Here is a 21,476-nt window from a genome sequence, read left to right on the forward strand (position 1 = left end):
CAGATAGCTAGGGAATAGCAGAAGCAGGAGTTGGCTTGGGTCTGTACAGACTCCAAGGACCTCTGCTCTTTCTAGTAAAAGACTGAATTTTATCTCAGCAAAAGTCACCATGGCAAACATCCCCCAACATGTTTGAATTCCTCTTGCCATGTTTCAGTCCTGTGATTTCTGATAGACATGATTTGGGGAGGTCAAGCTTAAAAACCCAAAAAGCAACAACAATAAAAGAAAACCTCAGGCCATTCCTATTTCTAACCATGCTTCCAAGTTTTTATTTGCTGTTAACCTCTAAAGTGGGAACTGAAAACATTCGCTGGTAGAATGTGGATTGTTTGGACGACCTTGTTTGTGTTAGCCGAAGCCACTGATGCCTGGGACTGCAGGAAGGCTCCATGGATACAGTGAAGCCAGATGTGCACTGAGCTCAGGCCATGGAGCCCTTGAGAGGCCATGCTAACATAGCACCAGCATCTCTACACCAATTCCATGTGTGCATGTTTACGGGAAAGGGGAGCAGGAGAGAGGAAGCATTGTGTGATATTTGTTTTTACAGTCTGTGCATAGAAAGTAAGGAGTTCTATAATCAAGGAGCAGTGTACCCAGAAGATCAGGTGGTTTTTTGTTGTTATGTTTTTTGTTTTGCAAGGACCTGAGGTGCTGTTTTTAGCCTTTCTGCATTTACAAGGGAGGCAAATTATCCTGCAAACTTCTTATCTTATATCCTTCTTTCAAAGCATACGACTGCTATTAAAAAAGGAAAGAAATCAACTCACAAACCATTTACTATAAAGAGCCAAACTTGGTTTCAAGTATTTATGAATATAATGCTGTCCTGTTTTAAACTTTTAACTCAGAGATTATCTAAACAAACATTATCTACTAGCACTTGATGTGAAGATAGAAACATTCTATATCTATACTGTCCAGTGTGGTAGCTGCTAGCCACAAGGGGCTATAGAAAACTTGCAATGTGGTGAGTTTTTACTTTTAATTTAATTTTATTAAATTTGATTGAAATTTGAAGAGCCACATGTAGTTTGTGGGTGTCCAGGTCTAGGACTCTCTGTAGCTGAGCTGTTTTTCATGATGGCATCCTGTTAAGAAATCTCCTGTACTTTTTATATCACCTGGCCATGAGTACAGTTGCAACGACAGAAAATCCAATTAGTACTAACTAAAACCATCAAGGAACATTCATATCATGAAACAAGAGAACAGAGGCATGTGATGTAAGGCTGGGCAGCAGTTCAGTTATGACCTCGGAGCCCAGGCTTTCTCCTTTTCTGCTCTGCCACCTTCATTGTGTTACCTTTTGGCCCCATGATCACAACATGAGTACTCTACCTCCAAGTAGTATACTCAAGTTATAGACAAAAAGAGAGGGGCAGAAGGGAAATGATGACAAAAAAGCTCTGTCAGCCAAGTTTGTCTTTGTTTATCAGGAAAACAGAAAGCTCTCTCAGAAGACCCATCTAGCAAACTTCTGCTTGTGTCTTGTTGGCCAGAACCATGTTGCAAGGTCATGCCCAAAGGCAGAAAACACTGAAAAAAATGTTTGGCTGGGCACATGGCCACTCAGCAGAAAATCAGTGCCTTGTTGACAAGAGTATGTCCTCTTCATTTCCCAATCACGGTTTAGTAGGATTTTTTAATGATGTCTGCCCATTCTAATCTCTATGCGAATGCCAGAGTACTGATCAAAGGGGAAACTGCGAAAGTAGTTTGCACTGACTAGTAACATGAACACCATATATCATCCCGATAGCTGTTTATGCCAAACTAAAGACCATATGGGGTACCTGCTATTGTGCCTTCTTAGCTGTCAACCTTAAAAACAAATTTGGCCCATTTCTAGACATAACATCAATTCTGGCCATAACATATGATGCTTGGCTGATATTGCCAAGTCCAAATAGTTTATCAGACATTTGTAAGCAGGAAATGAAGTGTTTGTGGAGTATTAGCCCACCATTTCTTGTGTCCTGTTTATGATAGAGGCAAGAAAATCTCAGTTCTGGTACCAATGCCATGAATATTGAAATTGGCAACATGCTCCTATTCTCATTTACAGTAAATTGGGTATTGACTTTTCAGGACATAACTGTTGGGTTTCTAATTAAAACAGGTTTAGCCTGCCTGACTATAAAAACAAGACTTTTTTCCTATGACATGCCTCTAAGTGGTATGTCCAGTTAATAACCTGGAGAGGTGACATTTCCTCCATGACTAGCTGTTGCCATGTGTCTCACGGCTACTTGCCTATTTTGAACGTAAGTTTTCTTAACATTTAATCATATATTACAATACAAAAACAACAAAATCCGCAGTGATTAATGGAGAAATAATTCAATGAACTATTTAGATTGTGGGAGAATAAGTATTTCTCCACTGATCCATGCAGGATTACCCCACACTAACAAGGACCACACAAATAATAAGCATGCTTTACAATGCAGCTGCCCCCCCCACACACACACACACACAGAATGCATCTCCTGAATGCTGTCCCCGGGTTCATCCACATCCAAGTCACAGCATATGACTCTAAATCTCGTATGTGGCTACTTCAGGAGACAAATGTATAAATACATATTTCAGAAAGAATGCTGTGAGGGCTCTATAGACCCCTCTTATTGTGATGTACAACTTAATGCAGTGCCTGCCACATGTAGGTATTCAATAACCAATAGACTAAGCCTAGCTGATGTGGCTCAGTGGATTGAATATTGTCCCAGGGATTGAGAGGTCCCAGTTCGATTTTTGGTCAAGGCACATGCCTGGGTTGCAGGCTCGATCCCCAGTAGGGGACGTACAGGAGGCAGCCAATTGATGTATCTCTTTCACATCAATGTTGCTATCTCTCTCCCTCTCTCTCTAAAAAAATCAGTAAAAACATAAAAAATAATAACCAATATACTAAGCTGGGCTAATTGACTTTATACAGCAGACATAAAAATCACTTGTTTTGTATCCTTGTCGCAGATGTGTCTTAAGTGACAAAGTGAAGAACACTAAAATCATCAGAGTTTTAAATTTACCATTTTCAAAAATGTTTTTCCCTCTTCGGGTTTGTTTAGGACTCATGAATCTTAATCAAAGTTTAGAGCATTAAAGAACTCTGTAATACTGTAAGCAAAGTTTGCTCCTAACCTGTAGATTGCAGATATGTTTTTCCTTTTGAAGTTAGGTTCTTTTTTTAATTTTATTTTATTTTTATTGAATTTATTGGGGTGACATTGGTTAATAAAAACATACAAGTTTCAAGTGTACAGCTCAATAAAACATCATCTGCACACTGCATCATACACTTAACACCAAAGTCAAGTCTCTTTCCATCTTCATTTATCCCTCCCTTTGCCCACTTCCACCTGCCCCCACCCCACTTTCCCTCTGGCTATCCTCATACTGTTGTCAGTGCCTGTCATATATTTATTTTTCACTTAATCCCTTCACCTTTTTTCATCCAGCCCCCTAGCTCCCCTCCCCTCTGACAGCTGTCAGTTTGAAGTTAAGTTCTGGTGTATAGAGAGTGGAAATAAAGGCCTGAATTGATTCTCTAAACCAGGAATTGGCAAACTTTGACTGCAAAGGGCCAGATGGTAATTATTTTAGGCTGTACAGGGCATATCGTCACAACTACTCAACTCCGCAGTTGCACAGAAACAGCCATAGACAATACATAAATGAATGAGCCTGGCTATGTTCCAATAAAACTTTATTTACAAAAACAGGCAGTGGGCCAGACTTGGCCCAAAGCCATAGTTTGCCAACCCCTCATGTAAAATGTTATTGCCACTGCACGGCATTCATTGCTTAGTCTTTTTTTTTGCTCACAAAGTCTTCTCATAAAACCAGTTACTGAAATCAATCCAGTAGAAGTTAACTTAAAATCATTATTTTGGTAGGATTTAGACTTCTCTGCTGTAGAATGTGTTTAAGACATAAAACAGCAGCCTTTTCCAGTGATAGAGTTAACCAAATGCCAAAGAATCATGTTTTCCTGGAAGAAGGAAAATGTACTTCTTAGATACAATGGATTGTTAATCTTGTTATTCATTTGAAATATCACCTATAAATTGAAAAATGAGAAGCATATAGGGCCACACTAATAAGTTTTTAATAAGGCATCAAAACATCTAATGAAAGAAAATTTTTAAACAATTATTTGACTTATTTGTTATGGGATAAACTCCAGTATTTTTCCAATTGGATAAAATTTAAATATAAAAATGAATAATAGAATTGTATACTTGAAACCTATATAATTTTATTAACCAACGTCACCCTAATAAATTCAATAAACATTTAAAAATGATAATAATATGCTAATAATAGTGGAGGTAATAGATACCATTTACACACTAGGCATAATATTTACTTTTGAACTGAGTTTAATCTACTTCATCAAGTTAGGGAATTCTCCCTTCATTTCTGTTTTATTAAAATAAAAAAGTAGACCCAGAGACAAAGAAGTAGAGATCAGACTGACAAACCTTGGGGGGGAGGGGCAGCAGGAAGAAATAAATCAAAGAACGTCTATGCATATATGCACAACCAATGGACACCGACAACAATACTGTGAAGGTGTGAGTGTCAGGAGCAGGGAGGAGTGTGTCAATGGGTGAAAAAGGAGAAACCTCTATAACAAAAATAAATTAATTTAAAAAGAATAAAATAAATATATATATATATAAATTATGTGGCATTACATAGCTCAGAGGTTGGTCAAATTTGGCTCACAGGCCAAATCTAGTCCTCACTTTCTTTTGTAAATAAAGTTTGACTGGAACATGGACATGTCCATTTGAGTACAAATTGACTCCTTTCATGCTGCTAAGGCAAAGTGAAGTCACTGCAACAGAGCCCACAAAGCCTAAAATATTTACCATCTAGCCCTTTACCAAAAAAAGTTTACCATCTCCCCAGTGTGGATGAAATGTCAAAAGTTTATCTTCTTTATGTTTTGTTGAACATGTTTTCCTTCATGGATGAGAGAGTATTGTTTGCTTAACCTCCTAAACATGTTTTCATGATAGTGATAAGTCCATACTGGCAGGTTAAAGTCACACTACCTATTAAAAATTACACTGATAACAAGCCAACCAAATTTTGTTTGGATTGGGATTACCGTCTCTAGGTTAATAGTCCTGATGGACCTGGTTAGAAAGGCCTGCTTTGACTGTCAAACATCTCTGGAATGTATCCCAGAGTTGAATGCTTCTCCATTGATGAACATGTTTGATGCCCACAGCTCCCAACCCTCCCACAATTAGAGAAGAGCTCTGTACGGCTTCCTATGACACCATCACTGTTCACTGGACCTCCGATGATGAATTCAGTGTGGTTTCCTATGAGCTCCAGTACACCATATTCACCGGACAAGCCAATGTTGTTAGTGAGTATCACACACCCTATTGATTTCTCTATCTGGTGACTGTTTTCTGATAGATTTTATTTCTAATTTAAATATCAAGGGAAGACAAGGGAAGAAAGAATGCACAATATTTATTGGCTTGTTTTTCCTAACCAAGAAGATGATAGCACTCAACTGTACTATGCTAGTAAAAATAACTGGCCAAATAGTGATGAAAATTAATTATCTCTAGCAAACCACATGGATGAATCTTGCAAACATATTGTTAAGAGAAAGAAGCAAGAAACAAAAGAATATATGCAATATGATTCTGTTTATACATTAATAACTTTAAAATAAAAACAATTTGTTTAAAGATGCATACAAAGTTGTAAAAACTATAAATAAAAGGCAGGATGATGGTAACCTCTCAGAAGGGAGGGGAGTGACACCATTGGGAAGAAATATGTGGGGGTTCATGGGGTTAATAGCACTTTCTGGTTATATTATGGTTATTTCGTGGTTATATTATACATTTAATTTTATGTACTTTTCTGAGCCGTATTTCACAATTTTTTTAAAAAGGATTTAATAAAATTAATAGCCAAAGAACATATATACCTGGTCCCATTTGGAGGAGAACAGGGCCACCATTTGAATTGTTAGTAATTGCCCCCACCTGGGAAGAATTTCAGACCTTACTTGAAACACAGAGAGGCCCCTCTCTCACTGGGGCCCATAAGCTATTCGATATCAGAGATAATTCAATGATCTCACATAACAGTAGCTGACCAGAGATATGATAACAGAGAAAACACTCCTCCCCACTCACAGAGTTATTTAAATTGACTTGAGTAAAAGGCAAAGGACCGGAAGAATTGACTTTTCAGGGGAGCAAGTTTGAAACTTCTTTAGCAAATAAGAATAGCAAATGTCAAAGTAGAATAGAAGTCACTTTTCAGCAAAGAAATGTTTTGAATAAATCCACATCAACTTAACGTGCTCTTATTGTATAAACCTATTCTCTCTTAACTACACTGTTCTTTCTTAGCACAAGTAAATCTGAGGAACATGATGCTTACAATAGAAATTTGATTCAGAATTAGTTAAAAGAGCGATGCCAAAAAACCTTGCTTCTAAGTGACTAAACAACAGATGACCCCCCCACCCCGTCTTCCTCATATCCCCCTTTCCCAGCTTCTCCTCCTCAGTCCTCTGCCCCTCCACTTCCTAATTGGCCTGCCTTGGAAACTTTTATGAAAGTCTTACCAGAGAGTGTATCAAACATTCATTTAAAAAAGATGAAATTCAAAAGATGGTCAGAAATTCCAAGACAACCAAAAAATGATAGCATGAAGGTCTGAGAAAAGCAGATAGAAAATGGAGGGATGATCTGTTGCAAAAAGTGAACTGGGATCAATAAGCATTGTGTCAGACTCAAAAAACAGAGAATTTTCTCTAAAAACACACAGAGGATTGATAGAAGCAACATCTGTCGCTGAGCAAGTAATGTAACCAGAAAAAGAAACATTTGGAGTTATGTTATACCTAAAGGTTGCTTCTTAGCCCACGAAGTAATGTTATATTTCTCTGAAATTGTTTTTGCTTGATCCAGGAAAAATTACACCAATTTTCTATTACTATGTAAGAAAATTTCCAAAATTTAGCAACTTAAAACAATACCTATTTATTATTTCAGCTTCCATAGGTCAGGCTTCTGGGCAGTTTAACTGGGTCTTCTTCTTAGGGTCTAAGGTGTTGTCTGGGCTGCATTCTCATCTGGAATCAGCTGGGGCTCAGCTAGGAGGTCCTGCTGATCTTGGTTTGGCTCCCTCACATGTTAGGCTGATAACTGGGGCAACTCAATTGCTACACAGCTCTCTCCTGCAATCGAGCTCAACCATGTTCTCCTGGTGATTGCAGAGGTGAAGGTGTAAGGGCAGACGCAATTACACATGTGCTTTTCAAGCCCCTGCCTTTGACGTGCCATAGTCTAAGCAAGTCTCATGGGTGAGCCCAGAGTCAAAATGTGAGGGTCTGTAACGTTACATGGCAAAGGGTGTGGACACGGGGAAGAATAAGGAAGTGGAGCCAGAGGCAATCTACTCTAGAACCCTGACACAGTACCAGCTCTTCACCCTATCCCTTAAACGAAATGAAGATATCTATTGCTTGAAACAGAGTTTCTCATGTGGCTAAATGTGACTAACTTGACTTCCATGCAGTGGACATGGAAAATTATACCAAAGCAAGACATAAATGCAGAAATCCAACTATAGCAACACTACTAAGCATGATGAACTCAGAGCTTTATGCTGGGTGATTCTAGAGAAGGTGTTCTGTTCCTGGAAACCAGTTGCCACAAGAAAATAAATGCAAATGGCTTCATGAAGATTATGGATCTGCCTTAGTTAATGTACAGATGCCAGAAAGGCCCCTTTTCCTAGGACAAATGGAAAACAGTGAAAGTGCAGGTGCTCATCTAACTGGAATGCTCTCGTCAGCTTGTTGGTATTGGGATTTGTTCATCTCTTTAACATCCATTAAACCAATATAGTAATGTCTTGATGCCAACAGGATCAAATTGCAACAAAGAAAGAATTTAGATAAAAAGATAACTGAGATGCAGACATTTTTAAATTATTCTTTAATGCTATAGGTATTTGTAGTGAATGAGGGAGACCTGAGTTTCAATCCAACTTTGGACTGCTCTAGCTCTATAATTGTGAGCAAATGATTTAATGTCCTCTGAATCTGTTTTCTCATCTGTAAGAAGAGGTAATATTTTAACCTCACATGGTTGAGATAACAAAAGTAAAGGCCTTAGCTCTATGTTTGTCATGGTGTTGGCACATAGATATTCAAAGTTATTATTCCTACAAAAATACAGACTATACTTGCCCATGATTGCATTTGTACAAGGCTGATCTTTTTGTGATAGGATAAAGGTCAATAAGGTAATTTGCTAGGATCACCTACATGATAGCATTTTATACAATCTTCATGTGAAAGGCGTTCCTTGAATGTTGTTTGATCATCTGTCCTATCATTTGGAGGAATATCCTTTGCAGATCTCATAGCGAATGACAAGATGTAATATTGAAAGTCTACTGCAAATGAAAAGATAAAATGCTCGAAAACTGGCAGTAGCTCCTTATGCCACTAGGAAATCTTCTGACTCTAGTTCATGATTCCTTCACTTGTCATCATAAATTGTAGTTAATCTCCCCAACTGACTTTAGTACAGGAGAATTCATAATATCTGTGGAGCTTTATAATCTTATAAAAAGATTTCCACTAATTGAATTCATACATTCAAACACAAAATTAATGACATTACTAATTTTTTATTTTTCATTTTTATTAACAGGCTCATGATGACAGATGTTAATGACTGTATTAACAAATAGATGTATATTTATTTTTACAATGTTGTTTATCCAAAACTGCTTTTAATGCATCATTTAAAATCTTAAATTAGTGCCTTTTCCCAGCAGCCTATTTTTATTGTTAGCAAAAATCAAAAGATTCATCTCTTCATGATTTTATGGCAAAGAAGTTATGTGTATTTAATTCATTTTAGTCATTTTGAAAACATTCATGAAAGTTAGTAAACATATACTATTTTTATAGAGAAGAAAGACAAAAATGTTCACTTCTGTCCAATCTGTTAGACAAAGGATGTTAGAAGCCTCTCCGAAGAGTGTCCATGTTGCATAATGTTTTATATTATATAATGTTTTATGGCAAGATGACAGTTGTTATACAAGGCTATGAAATCCCCAATGTAATTAGGATCTTGTAATGAGCAGCATTATGTAGGGAAATGCTTCTGACCCATTGTGAATGAGAAAAAAATGTACAAAGTTGAAAAACTCAATTAAGTTTCATTATGGACTAATTATCTTCCAAGTTCCATTGTTGTTTTAATACTTCAAGTGGAATGGGAAAAGGTGAATCTTGGAATACCCTGGAAGATGATTGAAAATGAATTTGGAGAAAAGTGAAGTTTCAGTCAGGATGGTTAGTGGGTGTTTCATAAAGAGCTGAATAAAACTTAGTCAATAGTCCCAACACAGTGGGGTATCGAGGCAGAAAAGTCTGGCACTTGGCGCCATGTGCAGTATGTTAAGTGGTGCTGGCGAAAGACCAATGCTAGCAATGCAATAACGGTGCACTCCAAGACACCCCACTTACTCCAGCCCTCAAAAGAAAATGGTCAATGTTGCTTTGTTGGCATTTTTAATCAACTTCTCAATTATTACCCTGGCAATAGTAATAATATAAAAGTAAGCCTAAACAGTAATTGTTGTTAGTATTCATGAAACGACATTGTCCCAGTGTAAAGCTATCCAATGAAATTTTAGTACTTCATAAACATTTTGTTCTTTTAGTAGTCAAGGAAAAAATTAGTGACCTCTTCAAAGTAATCAGGATAGTCAGGGTCCCATTTTTGTTTGGAAAAGGTTTGGGAAACATTACATCTTTTTTGTTGGGTTGAGACTTTGTATTGGAGGCCAAGTTGCAGTTTGCAGCAATTCCAGACATCTGCTTTATGATGTTGCTGAAAGCGGTCCCCTACCACATTAAACCCGGCTTTGGGTTGTACAGTGATGTAAAGTTTATTGAAACATTTTTACATTTGCTTTCTTTGACCACAATAGTCATTTTACTGTAACATATGCAATTAAACAGAAACAGTGTAAATGCAGTGACATTGATAGGATTCTCATTGATTGTACTGAATGCTGTTATTGTTTTCATTTGGGCCTGAGTGCTGTTGACAAAGGTCTAGAAGTACGAGTGGATAATCCTAGGCAATAGAAAAACTCCTTGTTTTATCTTGTTGCTATTGTAATATTATTATTAAATATCTAAAGTGAGTTATAGGCTTCTTGGGGCCCAAAGCTCAGAGTTCAAAATGCCCCTTCTTTGCTTGGATCAAAATCTCTTTGGCTGTGGCACTATCCAGAAGTACTGAGTTTATTACAGCTATGTTCGAGGAAAAGGTAAGGTGAGAAATTAGCAAAAGTGATATGCAGTAGGAAGAGTCTCAAGTTACTAAACTATTGGTGGATATTTTCCTGGGTCTTACACAAGTAAGAATTTGTGGGAAAACAGAGCTAAAACTTGGGGAAATTGGGGGTGGGGGTGAGGAGTGGATGGTGCCTTAGCTGCTCTGCTGTATCTCCAAACGTGAATACATACACACAACCTCTTCTCTGAGCCTCACATTTTTTTCCTTGCTTCTTGCTGGCTTGGTCAAATCTGGCAGTCCTCCTGGCAAAAATGTTCCCAGGTGGAAATGTAAAGAGGTGATAGAAAATTCACAAAGTCAATTACAAAGTGTGTCTGAAAATATGGTGCACCCAAGATACAAATCATACGAAGGGAATTTTCACAGTTGACAAAATACTTTTATGTTCTCAACTGTGAGATTACCATGAGCAATGTGTAACTCAAAAGTTGGAGAAAGTATTTAGTGGGATTTACAGACAGACTTCACAGAGTGTGAATACCTTGAAATGCTATGCAAACATTTGTGGGTTCGTATTGGATATGCTTACGTGAACTTCTGCAGAAATGTTGTATTAGATTCTCAAAGAGGTGAGACCAAAGAATGATTACGGGACTGCTTCTTGAGAGTATGGTAAGGTATAAGTTGCCTCAAGATCAAAAGAACTAACCCTTTGACTTGCAAATCTACTGAAAGGAAAGGATGGAGAGGTGAGTTTAGAGCCCCTCAGGAAGTGGAGGGGCCAGGCCCTCTACCAAAAACTGTTGAAGGAAATTCACCAGTCAGGAAACTTCATGACAGCCTAGTCACCAGGGAGCTGGGAAAAGATTCTATTAGAGTGGAGATTGATAGGTAGAAGGGGGAGAGAGGAGAGTTGGACCCAATACCAAAGAGATGTTTTCAGCATCAGCCAGCTGCAAAATAAAACGGGCTTCCTTTTTCCTGTGTGTTCTTCCAAGCATCATAAATTCTCAGCCTCCTCCCCAGCCCACATCCTGCAGAATGCAGCCAGAGTAGCAACCCCACTCCACCCTGAACCCAGCCATGCTAGGGATGCAGCTGGTCAGAATCCCTGTGGATACTTTTCTAAGACCCATACTGGGCCCAGAGCTGCCCATCGGCGCTGCTACTTCAGGGTGCTCTTAGGAACATGTCTCCTGAATCGGTTAACTACGGCCACACTGATGTTGCATCACAAACAACTCCAATGATCATTTTCTTAGCTCTCCCATCAGAAGCTAGCTTGGAGTTGGCCAGTTTCTGCTGGCGTTCCTTCTGTATTGGCTTGGCAGTAGAGCTGCTGTTCCTTATGCTTCATCCTATCTGCATGAGCAGACTTTCTGGGGAATGTTCTCCCCATGGTAGAGGCACAAGAGGGCAACAGAAGCTCTTAAGGCCTTGCAATGCCTGCTCTTGCAACTGGCACCTTGACATTTCAGCCTCATCCTATTGGTTAAAGCAAGTCACATGGCAATCCCAAGCCATGTGATAAGGGACTATATCCATCTCTTTAGAGGAAGCAACTGCCAAGTCACTTAGGCCTGGATCCAGGGCAGGGTGACAAATTAGAGGCAAAGGTGCAACATCTACATTAGTGAAGTCAGCTTATCATACAGCACACAGGTCTCTTCTCACCTTCTGTGAGTCTCCGAATTGATGAGATGTACACATTTAATGATCATCATAATGAAAATGGGGCTGAGGGTGGGGAGGAGGAATCAGTGGTGACCCATAGCACATAATCCACGCTTAACGTTCCAGAGAGAACCACCATTTTTTTTCTCAAGCCTATGCAGATACTTTATTTTAAATGGTATGGTGATGTAGGAATAACACTGAAATAAGATCCACATTAAAATCTGAGCTGCCATACAAAATGAATGAGCCCTCTTACAGACAGAACGAGACCAAACTTGGTAGCCCTGCAGGCAGGATGTGACTCAGATATCAAAATCTGCCCATGCATAGATTACAGGCTCTGAACAAAGGCTCTGATGGCTCCCCAGAACCACCTTTGTTGCTTTCATTCATGCTGAACAGAGTTTGCAATATAATAATTTTAAGTGTTTTTTTCCATTTGCAGCACATACTAGAAATATATGATAAGAAATACAGGTCAATCTACTAGAGGCAGGATGCTGCGCACTCAAGGTTATTGGTTATCTCTCTAAGAAGTGATAAAGCACTTCACTTTTGGGTCAAATAACCTAACATTATGCAAACGTTGCCCTGTGCTTGCGCCAAAGAACTGCACCTCATCTGGTTGGCTTTGCAGGTCTGTGTAACTCGGCCGATAGCTGGATGATCGTGCCCAACATCAAGCAGAACCACTACACTGTGCACGGTCTGCAGAGCGGCACCAAGTACATCTTTATTGTCAAGGCCATTAACCAGGCGGGCAGCCGCAGCAGCGAGCCCGGGAAGTTGAAGACAAACAGTAAGTGCCGTAAGCTCGGCAGAGCTGTCGTCTCCCTTCAACTGCCTCTGTCCCCCTTTCCTTTCCTTTCTTCTGGCTCAGGCATCACTGACAGCCTCAGAAAGCAAGTAGACAGCCAGTGGGTACTAGTGCATTTTGCATCAGATATGTCTGGGTTCCAGAACTGACTCTGTGACACCATTAACATCTCTGTGCTTCAGACTTTTCATTTTTAAAATAAATAATCCTGGAGGGGTTCTTGTGAGAATTAAGGTGTGTGTGTGTGTGTGTGTGTGTGTGTGTGTGTGTGTTTGTCTGACACATGGTTAGGGCTCTGTAAACGGCAGATAATAATGTTTTCTGTGGCAGATTAGCAAATTAATAACTCTTTCTTCAGGAATTCTTTCTTTTACTCCAGCTATCTGCCTAGGTCTGTGGCTCTCAGTCAGGGGTGATTCTGCCCTCCCCCCTCTCCCCAGGTGGGACATTTAGCAATGCCTGGAGACATTTTTGGTTGTCACAACTGATGTGGATGCTACTGGCATCTGGTAGTTTGAGGCCAGGGATGATGGGAAACATCCCACAAGGCACAGGACAGCCCTGCAACAAAGAATGATCTGGTTTATACACGTGTCTCGTAATACTGTCGTCTCTCTCTGTGTCTCTGCCCACATGTGTTTTGTTTTATCCTCTTTTTTCTTTACATCTTTTTGATCTAGAAATATTATGTTATATAACACGGTATTTCTTGACGTAAGACCTCCCAAGAGAAAGCAAATTGGAGTGTGTCAATATGGTGCCATGTTATAGGGTTGCCAGCCAGCCAGTTAACAGGAACAATAACTGTTTCTCAGGGGGACCCTCATTTAACTCAAATCCTTGATTTCAGTAGTCAAATAACTTTATTTTACTCCTGATATATGTGTTTAAGACACATGCTTTTAAACATGAACCTAATTTCTCCTCTCACTGTTTCTGCTGACAAATGTTTTTAGAGATTAAGTAGGAAAAAATGAATAAATACCTACACTGAGAGGTTAATTCTGTAGAATATATCTTTGAGCCATGTCGTGACTGTGTTTTTAAAGTCTGATTCTGAAAATGTGTTATTCATCATATTAAATAAACAATCCTTTTTTTCTTCCTCCTTTTGTTTTATAAACTTGTTTCTAGGCCAACCATTTAAACTGGACCCCAAATCTGCACATCGAAAGCTAAAGGTGTCTCATGATAACTTGACAGTGGAACGTGATGAGTCATCATCCAAAAAGAGTCACACACCTGAACGCTTCACCAGCCAAGGGAGCTATGGCGTAGCTGGAAACGTGTTCATTGATAGTGGCCGGCATTACTGGGAAGTGGTCATAAGTGGAAGCACATGGTAGGCAATTATATCTACTGTCTCCAATTATAAAAAGGCACATCTCACTCTATACTTTGTTAGAGCATCAACCCGTACCAGGGTCCATCTTGAAGAATAACATAGAGAAAACCTTTTTCAGTTAGTTGTTGCTACAGTCATGCTGCATAACAAACACCCCCAAACTCTGTGGCTTCAAACAACAATCATTTATTATTGCTCATTAACACCCACATCTGTAGGTCAGCTGAGCAAGGCTAACCTCAGCTGGGCTTTGCTTTAAGCTGTAGGTTGGATCTAGGTCTCTTCTATGTGTCTCTTCATCCTCTTTGGATGCTTGGGCTACCCAAGCCATGTCCTTCTCAAGGACCCAAGAGTACAAGCACACTTCAAGCCTCTGCTTGCATCTATTTACTAACTTCTCATTGGCAAGTCACATGGCCAAGCCCAAAGCCAATGGTGCAGGGAAATATATTCCTCCCATGGAGGAGAGAAGAGGAAGTAAATATTTGCCAAGCAATCATTTAATATATTCAGCCAATAAGAAAAATAACTTATTTTAAGTCCATCCATTTTTTATTTATGGCAAGAATTGCAGCTAAGATGATAGAGTCCTCATCCCTCCGGAGAGCTAGTATGCTAACGCTGCTCTTTCATGCCTTAAAACTTGGGTCAGCAGACTCCAGCTGTTTTTGTAAATAAAGGTTTACAGGAACACAGCCACACCCATTCTTTTGTATCCTGTCTATAGCTGCCTTTGAGCCACACAGCAGAGTTGAGCACTTAAGACAGAATCCTATGGTCCACAGTGCTGAAATATTAACTCTCTGGCCCTTTATAGAAGTTTACCAATATCTACTCTAAAACATTACTCTTCATTATTTAAAAAAACTAATTTCTGTTGCCTTGTAAGTTATGTGATTCTAGACTGGGACAATTGATGCAGATGGCTGAGAGCTGAAGGCTCCGGGGAAGCAGTGATCATAGGCTGGGAATCACTTCAAAAGGTCTTCTAGATCCAGCCCTGGGACTTGATCCAAGGGCAAAGGTCAGGGTACAATCTATGTTGGAATTAGTTTACCTTGCCAGGTTAACCTCACATAGCTGACCTTGCCTATTCCACAACCACAGACTATATGCCTTTGGCTGGCTGGCTCACAAATACCTGTTTGCTATTGCTCAAAAAGGGACCTATTTTTATCTAACCAGCCCTCATCTAGCACAACTATGTGCCAGGCACTAGCCTAAGCATTTTACAAATGTTGACTCATTTATCCTAACAACCCTACAAAGGTAGGTGCTTGTGTCCCATTTACAGATGCCCAATGTCACAAAGCTCATAGTTAGCAGAGTTAGAAAGTGTGAAATCAGAGTGCTCGATTTTAACCAAGGGTCCACAAACGTTGCCTGTAAAGGGCTGGAGAACTAATATTTCTGGTTTGGCAGGCCAGATGATTTTTGTCACAATTACTCAGCTCGACTTATAGCGGGAAAGGAGCCATAGACTATACGTCCACAAATGGGTGTGGCTGTGCACCAATGAAGCTTAATTTATAAAAATAAGCAGAGGGCCAGATTTGGCATGTGAATTGTAGTTTACTGATCCTTGCTCTTAACCAACATGCTATATTTTTAAAACATTATAGTTACTCTATAGGACTTACAGTGGTGTACTTAATGAGTTGTAGCTTAATCCTTGCTTTAAAAACAGTTTAAAAGTGCATAACCTGAAGAGGATGAGTATTATAACTGTTATTTTTGAGATAAGGATGCTAAAACACTTCTTATTCATTACAAAAAAAAACTTTCAATTCAATTTATGCAAATAATACATTGTGTCTAAGTGCCTTATAGTATTGGCACAAGTCAAGTGAAATCGCAAGCTTGGGTGTCTCATTTCTCCCAACAGTGGTACCTATATTGGCCAACCGAGTAGATTTTCTTCTGTTATAATCATTACAATTTTCTTTGCCTGGAACCTTTTCCTGTTCCAACATCCTACTGGAGGATGGAAAACGAATTCTTCCGCCCCACTGGCTCTGGTTCAGAGTGGCATTTACAGTTTTTAGCTACAATGGGGCAAGATGAAAACCCAAAGGAAAATACAATGAATTTTTGCAGGTGCAAAAGAGCAAACATTTCTAGTTAATTAACATGCTGTATTAATCTGGGATGGAATCCAGTGTCTAAATAATTACAAGCCCATTAATAATTATTTATGATAAATGATACCTGATCATTATGATCTCATTCCCATTGATGAATGGTGTGGGAAATTCCACCAAACCACTTCACTTATATAAACACAGATCAGCATTACCTTGAACACACCCTCCAGATGTCAAAACCAACTCATGAGTGGGAGGAAATTTAAAATTAATTGCCACACTTTGGATTTTTACAAACCTGATTGTGTCAATTTCAGAAAATTCTCATGTAGAACATAGTTGAACATTCCCTGGGAGGTTTTAGTGAGGAAGGGGTCACCTTTACAATCAAATTTCTATAATTCCTTGATTTGCAACAGCTAGTCTTGACTTTAAATTAACATGCATGTTATGATTCATGCAATGGGGCATGTTAACATTGCTCTGAGAAACATAATTTTTATACTTTTGTAATTCTCTGAGTCTCACTGTGTAACTTAATGGAACATTACCTTTTGCCTGCTCCTTTCAAGTTCAATAGAAATATGTACATAGTTTTTCAGATTAATGATAATGTAATGGTATTTTCCTTTGCTTAATGGACTCTACACTTGGTTATTTTCTTACTCTCTGATGCTGTTAATGTGCACTTCGTGTTTGATGAAATGGTGTCGAGTAAGCATAAGTTCACGCAGATTACTGGGCCGGAAGTGTCAAGGGGAAGAGGATGAGATCCTGAATTTTGCTCCTAATTTTGACTTGTGTTTTTCCATTTGGTGAATGAAGTCAGTAATACCTGCAGCAGTTACTTCATAGGGGGTTCAGTTAAGGTTCAAATAGGAAATAAACATCTAAGTACTTTAATAAAAAATAAAAATGGTATGCAACAATAAGAAGGAAACAATATAGACATATGGCTATTTGGGATGCAAAGGTAGGTTCCAAATTATCTGGAAAATGGTAGCCGTGTTTACCAGTGCATAGAGAATGTCTATGGGGAAAATTCCAAACAAATTGTAAAACAAAAATCTTTTCAGAGTGTTTCAGTTAGGGTCCTATAGAAAAAACAGACATCACCTTAGGTTCTCCAAGGAGGAAGGGAACCAGAGGCTTACTGGAGCCCAGCAAGGGCTGGGAGCACACGTCAGGGAGCGTGCTGTTTCAGTCCATGAAACCTTGACGTGCTATGGGTACTGGAAGGCTACCCACAGCCCAGAGGCAAGTGTGCCCAGGAGCTTGCCCAGAAGCTTCTATCAACCTGACCTCTGCTGTCTGGAGAAGAGTGTTTTCCCTTCTCTTAGAACTTCTGGATCTTGTACAAGGGAGTCACAGTGGCAGAACCTTATCCAGACTCCTACTGGAAAGAGGATTCTAGAAAATGCAACCCCAGGATTCTCCCTGTGATGTAGGGCAGGATTTTTGAGGGAAGAGGAGTCTGAATTAATGGCGAACAGGTTGGCACAATGGGACTAATGGGTTATCAATTTTTTCTTTTCAATTTTCTCCCAGTTATTCTTTTTTTAATTTTATTTTTATTGTTGACATTATTACAGATGTCCCCTACTTCCCCCCTTCACCCAGCCCCACCCCACCCCAGGCCTTTTTCTCCTCACACTATTGTCTGTGTCCATGGGTTATGCATATATGCATATAAGTTCTTTGGTTAATCTCTTCCCATCCTTCCCACCCCCTTCCCTCTGAGATCTGTCCATCTGTTCCATACATCCATGCCTCTGGACCTATTTTGTTCATCAGTTTGTTTTGTTCCTTAAATTTCACATATAAGTGAGATCATGTGTTATTTCTTTCTCTGACTGGCTTATTTCACTTAGCATAATGGTCTCCAGGTCCATCCATACTGTTGCAAAGGGTAAGGGATCCTTCCTTTTTACAGCTGCATAGTATTCCATTGTGTATATGCACCACAGCTTTTTTATCCACTCATCTACTGATGGGCACTTGGGCTGTTACCAGAACTTAGTTATTGTAAATAATGCTGCTATGAACATTGGGGTGCATATATTCTTTCTGGTTGGTGTTTTAGAATTCCTAGGATATATTCCTAGAAGTAGAATAATTGGGTCAACTAGAAGTTCAATTTTTAATTATTTGGATTTTCCATATTGGGTGTACCAGTCTACATTCTGACTAGCAATGTACTAGGGTTCCCTTTTCTCCACACCCTTGACAGCACTTGCTGTTTGTTGATTTATTGATGGTAGCTATTCTGGCAGGTGTGAGGTGATACCTCATTGTGGTTTTAATTTGCATCTCTGTGATTATTAGTGATGTTGAACATGTTTTTCATATGTCTATTGGTCATCTGTATGTCTTCATTGGAAAAAGGATCTATTCAGGTACTTTGCCCATTTTTAATTAGATTGTTTGTCTTCCTTTTATTGAGTTGCATGAGTTCTTTATATATTTTGGAAATTAACCCTTATGAGATGTATCATCGGCAAATATGTTCTCCCATACAGTGGGTTCCCCTTTCATTTTGGTGACAGTTTCTATTGCTATGAAGAAGCTTTGATGTAGTCCCATGAATCATTCACTCTTTATTAAAAATGACAGGTTTTACTTATGTTCATAACTGAAATACTACAAATATTACAGAGCCATACCTCGGGGGGGGGGTAAAAAAAAAAGATTAAGAAGCTTAGAACATTGTAGAAAGAATTCTTAACATTTCTTGATCAGTGAGAGAACATTTAGAATAACCAGAATATCCATCTGCTCAAAGATATTCAGAATTTTTAAAAGTGTAGTAGGAAATATAAGCAGAAGGGCTCTTACCAGTGACAAATTACACAATTTCTAGTAAGGGAAGGCATTAGAGAATATTGTTTCGGTTTGTGGCCTTTTGAATTAGGTTTAAATTCTGAGTCTGTTATTTATTAGTAAGGTGTCATTGGGCAAAAATAATAAAATAATAGTTACTGAGTGTTCCATGCCAGGCTTTGTGTCCAGGATTTTACATGTATTCTTTCCTTTACTCCTCAAAATAATGCTCAGAGATGGAGACTGTCCTTGTTCCTGTTTTATAGATGAGGAAACTGAGGCCGAGTGGTGACAAGGAACTTATCCCCACAAATGAAAAGCATTCTCCATGCTTACATTCTGCTAAGTGCACTTGGAGTTGTGGACAATGACAGCCATGGCGTCAGCTGAAAAATTCAGTTTTCAAAAGAAATCTAGGGTGGGCTGTTCATGTAGCCATGGGCCATGTACAGCTATTTAAATAATTTCACTGAATTAAAATTTGATAAATTTAAAGTTTAGTTTCTCATTCTTACCAGCCAGAGTTTAAGTGCCCAGTGGCCACCTGTGGCTTCTGGCTACCATATTGAACAGAGAAGAATATTTAAATCATTGCAGAAAGTTCTATTGAATGGCACTGGTCTAGACAATTCACTGTGTAGGTCTTCATGAGGGTGAAAAAGTGAGGGCAGCAAAACACAGAGTTCAAATTCTCTGAACTGAAAATAGGAGTGTGGATCAACCCAGTGGCCCCTTTCTGCCCATTATATGTTTGGGAGGGAAGAAGATGAAGAACATATGTGTCAGGATGCTTGCCAAGCTTTCACGGAAGGAAGATCAACAGGGACAACAGGGGATCATGTTCTCATGACCCCTGAGGACCACAGAAAGGATATCACATACATGTGCAATGTGCTCATTGTTTGTGCTGTTGCTGTTTTGTATCTTCAGGTATGCCATTGGCCTTGCGTACAAATCAGCCCCGAAGCACGAGTGGATTGGGAAGAACTCTGCTTCCTGGGCACTGTGCCGCTGCCACAATAACTGGGTGGTGAGACACAACAGCAAGGAAATCCCCATCGAGCCAGCCCCCCACCTCCGGCGCGTCGGCATCCTGCTGGACTATGATAATGGCTCCGTCGCTTTCTACGATGCTTTGAACTCCATCCACCTCTACACCTTCGACATCACGTTCTCGCAGCCAGTGTGCCCCACCTTCACCGTGTGGAACAAATGTCTGACCATTATAACTGGGCTTCCCATCCCAGACCATCTGGACTGCACAGAGCAGCTGCAGTGAGCACCTGGCCACATGGAGGAGCTTTCTGGGGAATAGAAAGTCCTGTGGCCACCATTTAGGGGACAGAGAGAGCACAGGCTTCCAGTGTGTGGTTAAATCTCACCAAAAATTATCCAGAAATCAGCTAAGATAGGTCTCAAAAGGGGCCATTCCCTGCCCCCACTTTTACTGTGTTTTGTATCAAGTACAGTCTTTAATACTTTCTTCAATTGTTTTTGTATTTACAGGAAAATTTATAGATTATTTATAAAAGAAACATAACTAGGATTACAACTCTTTTAGGAATTATTTGGTTTTGCACATTAAGAGGCCCATACATTTATCAGCTCTTTCCAACCTTTAGTTCATTACAGTCTGTATTAGTGCATAACAGAAAATGCAACAACTTTCAAAATGAATTTTGAACCTAGTAGGGAGGTAAATGGGATTTCTTACTCTGGTTTATCTTAAGGTGTTTTAACTGTGATGTCAGAAGCTTTCATTAAATCAACTAAAATGGAGATCGAAAGAGAGAATAGACAGAATTGACCATGGAGATTGAAATCAGCCATGGCTAAATCTTTAATTACCTTCTGATGGCTGGTGGGATAATGTTGGAAAGAAAGGTTCTGAAACTGTTGGCCATATTTTGCCCTGCTTTTCCCGGGATTAAGGATTCTGGGAGAACATTAAGAATGATACTGCAATTGAAAATAGTCACTTTGAAGCATACTGATTATTCAGAAATTCAAGCTGATTTGGTTTTTAGCAGAAGTAGGATTCTATCTTATGATATAAATCTATTTCATTCTTCCTTTTAATAGTTTCTTTAGGCCTGTGAAATTTCTTCACTACATCTAATAGCTGCCCTACCCCCACCCAAATCATTTTTCTTTTGTCACTGGAGCTGAGGAAATAAACATTTTCTGTCACAAGTGGCAGCACCACTGGGCATTGATTTTGCTCTCCAGTACATCAACGCATGGCCCCGACTGCCTCTACCATGTCCAAATATAAGTTACCCCCAAAACACTTAATATTTATGAGTTGATAATGACAAGGAACATTGCATAAAATACTATTCACTAGTATATGTGCCTCAAAAGCTGTTATAAACTGACCTTTATTAAACACATCTTGGAAG

The 21,476-nt window shown here is 39.2% G+C and overlaps 1 protein-coding gene across 1 annotated transcript in view; it reads left to right on the top strand.

The window, feature by feature from the left end:
* MID1 (midline 1) overlaps positions 1-21,274 on the top strand; it is a 142,117-nt gene extending 120,843 nt beyond the window's left edge. Inside the window, exons 7-10 of the mRNA XM_036271502.1 lie at positions 5,252-5,395; positions 12,646-12,807; positions 13,960-14,167; positions 20,005-21,274. Coding sequence (XP_036127395.1) covers positions 5,252-5,395; positions 12,646-12,807; positions 13,960-14,167; positions 20,005-20,353 — 863 coding nt within the window. The 3' untranslated portion in view covers positions 20,354-21,274. The remainder of the gene's footprint in view (positions 1-5,251; positions 5,396-12,645; positions 12,808-13,959; positions 14,168-20,004) is intronic.
* The last annotated feature ends 202 nt before the right edge of the window (positions 21,275-21,476 follow it).

The sequence above is a fragment of the Molossus molossus genome, unplaced genomic scaffold, assembly GCF_014108415.1.
Source record: "Molossus molossus isolate mMolMol1 unplaced genomic scaffold, mMolMol1.p scaffold_m16_p_2, whole genome shotgun sequence".
NCBI classification, from domain to species: Eukaryota; Metazoa; Chordata; class Mammalia; order Chiroptera; family Molossidae; genus Molossus; species Molossus molossus.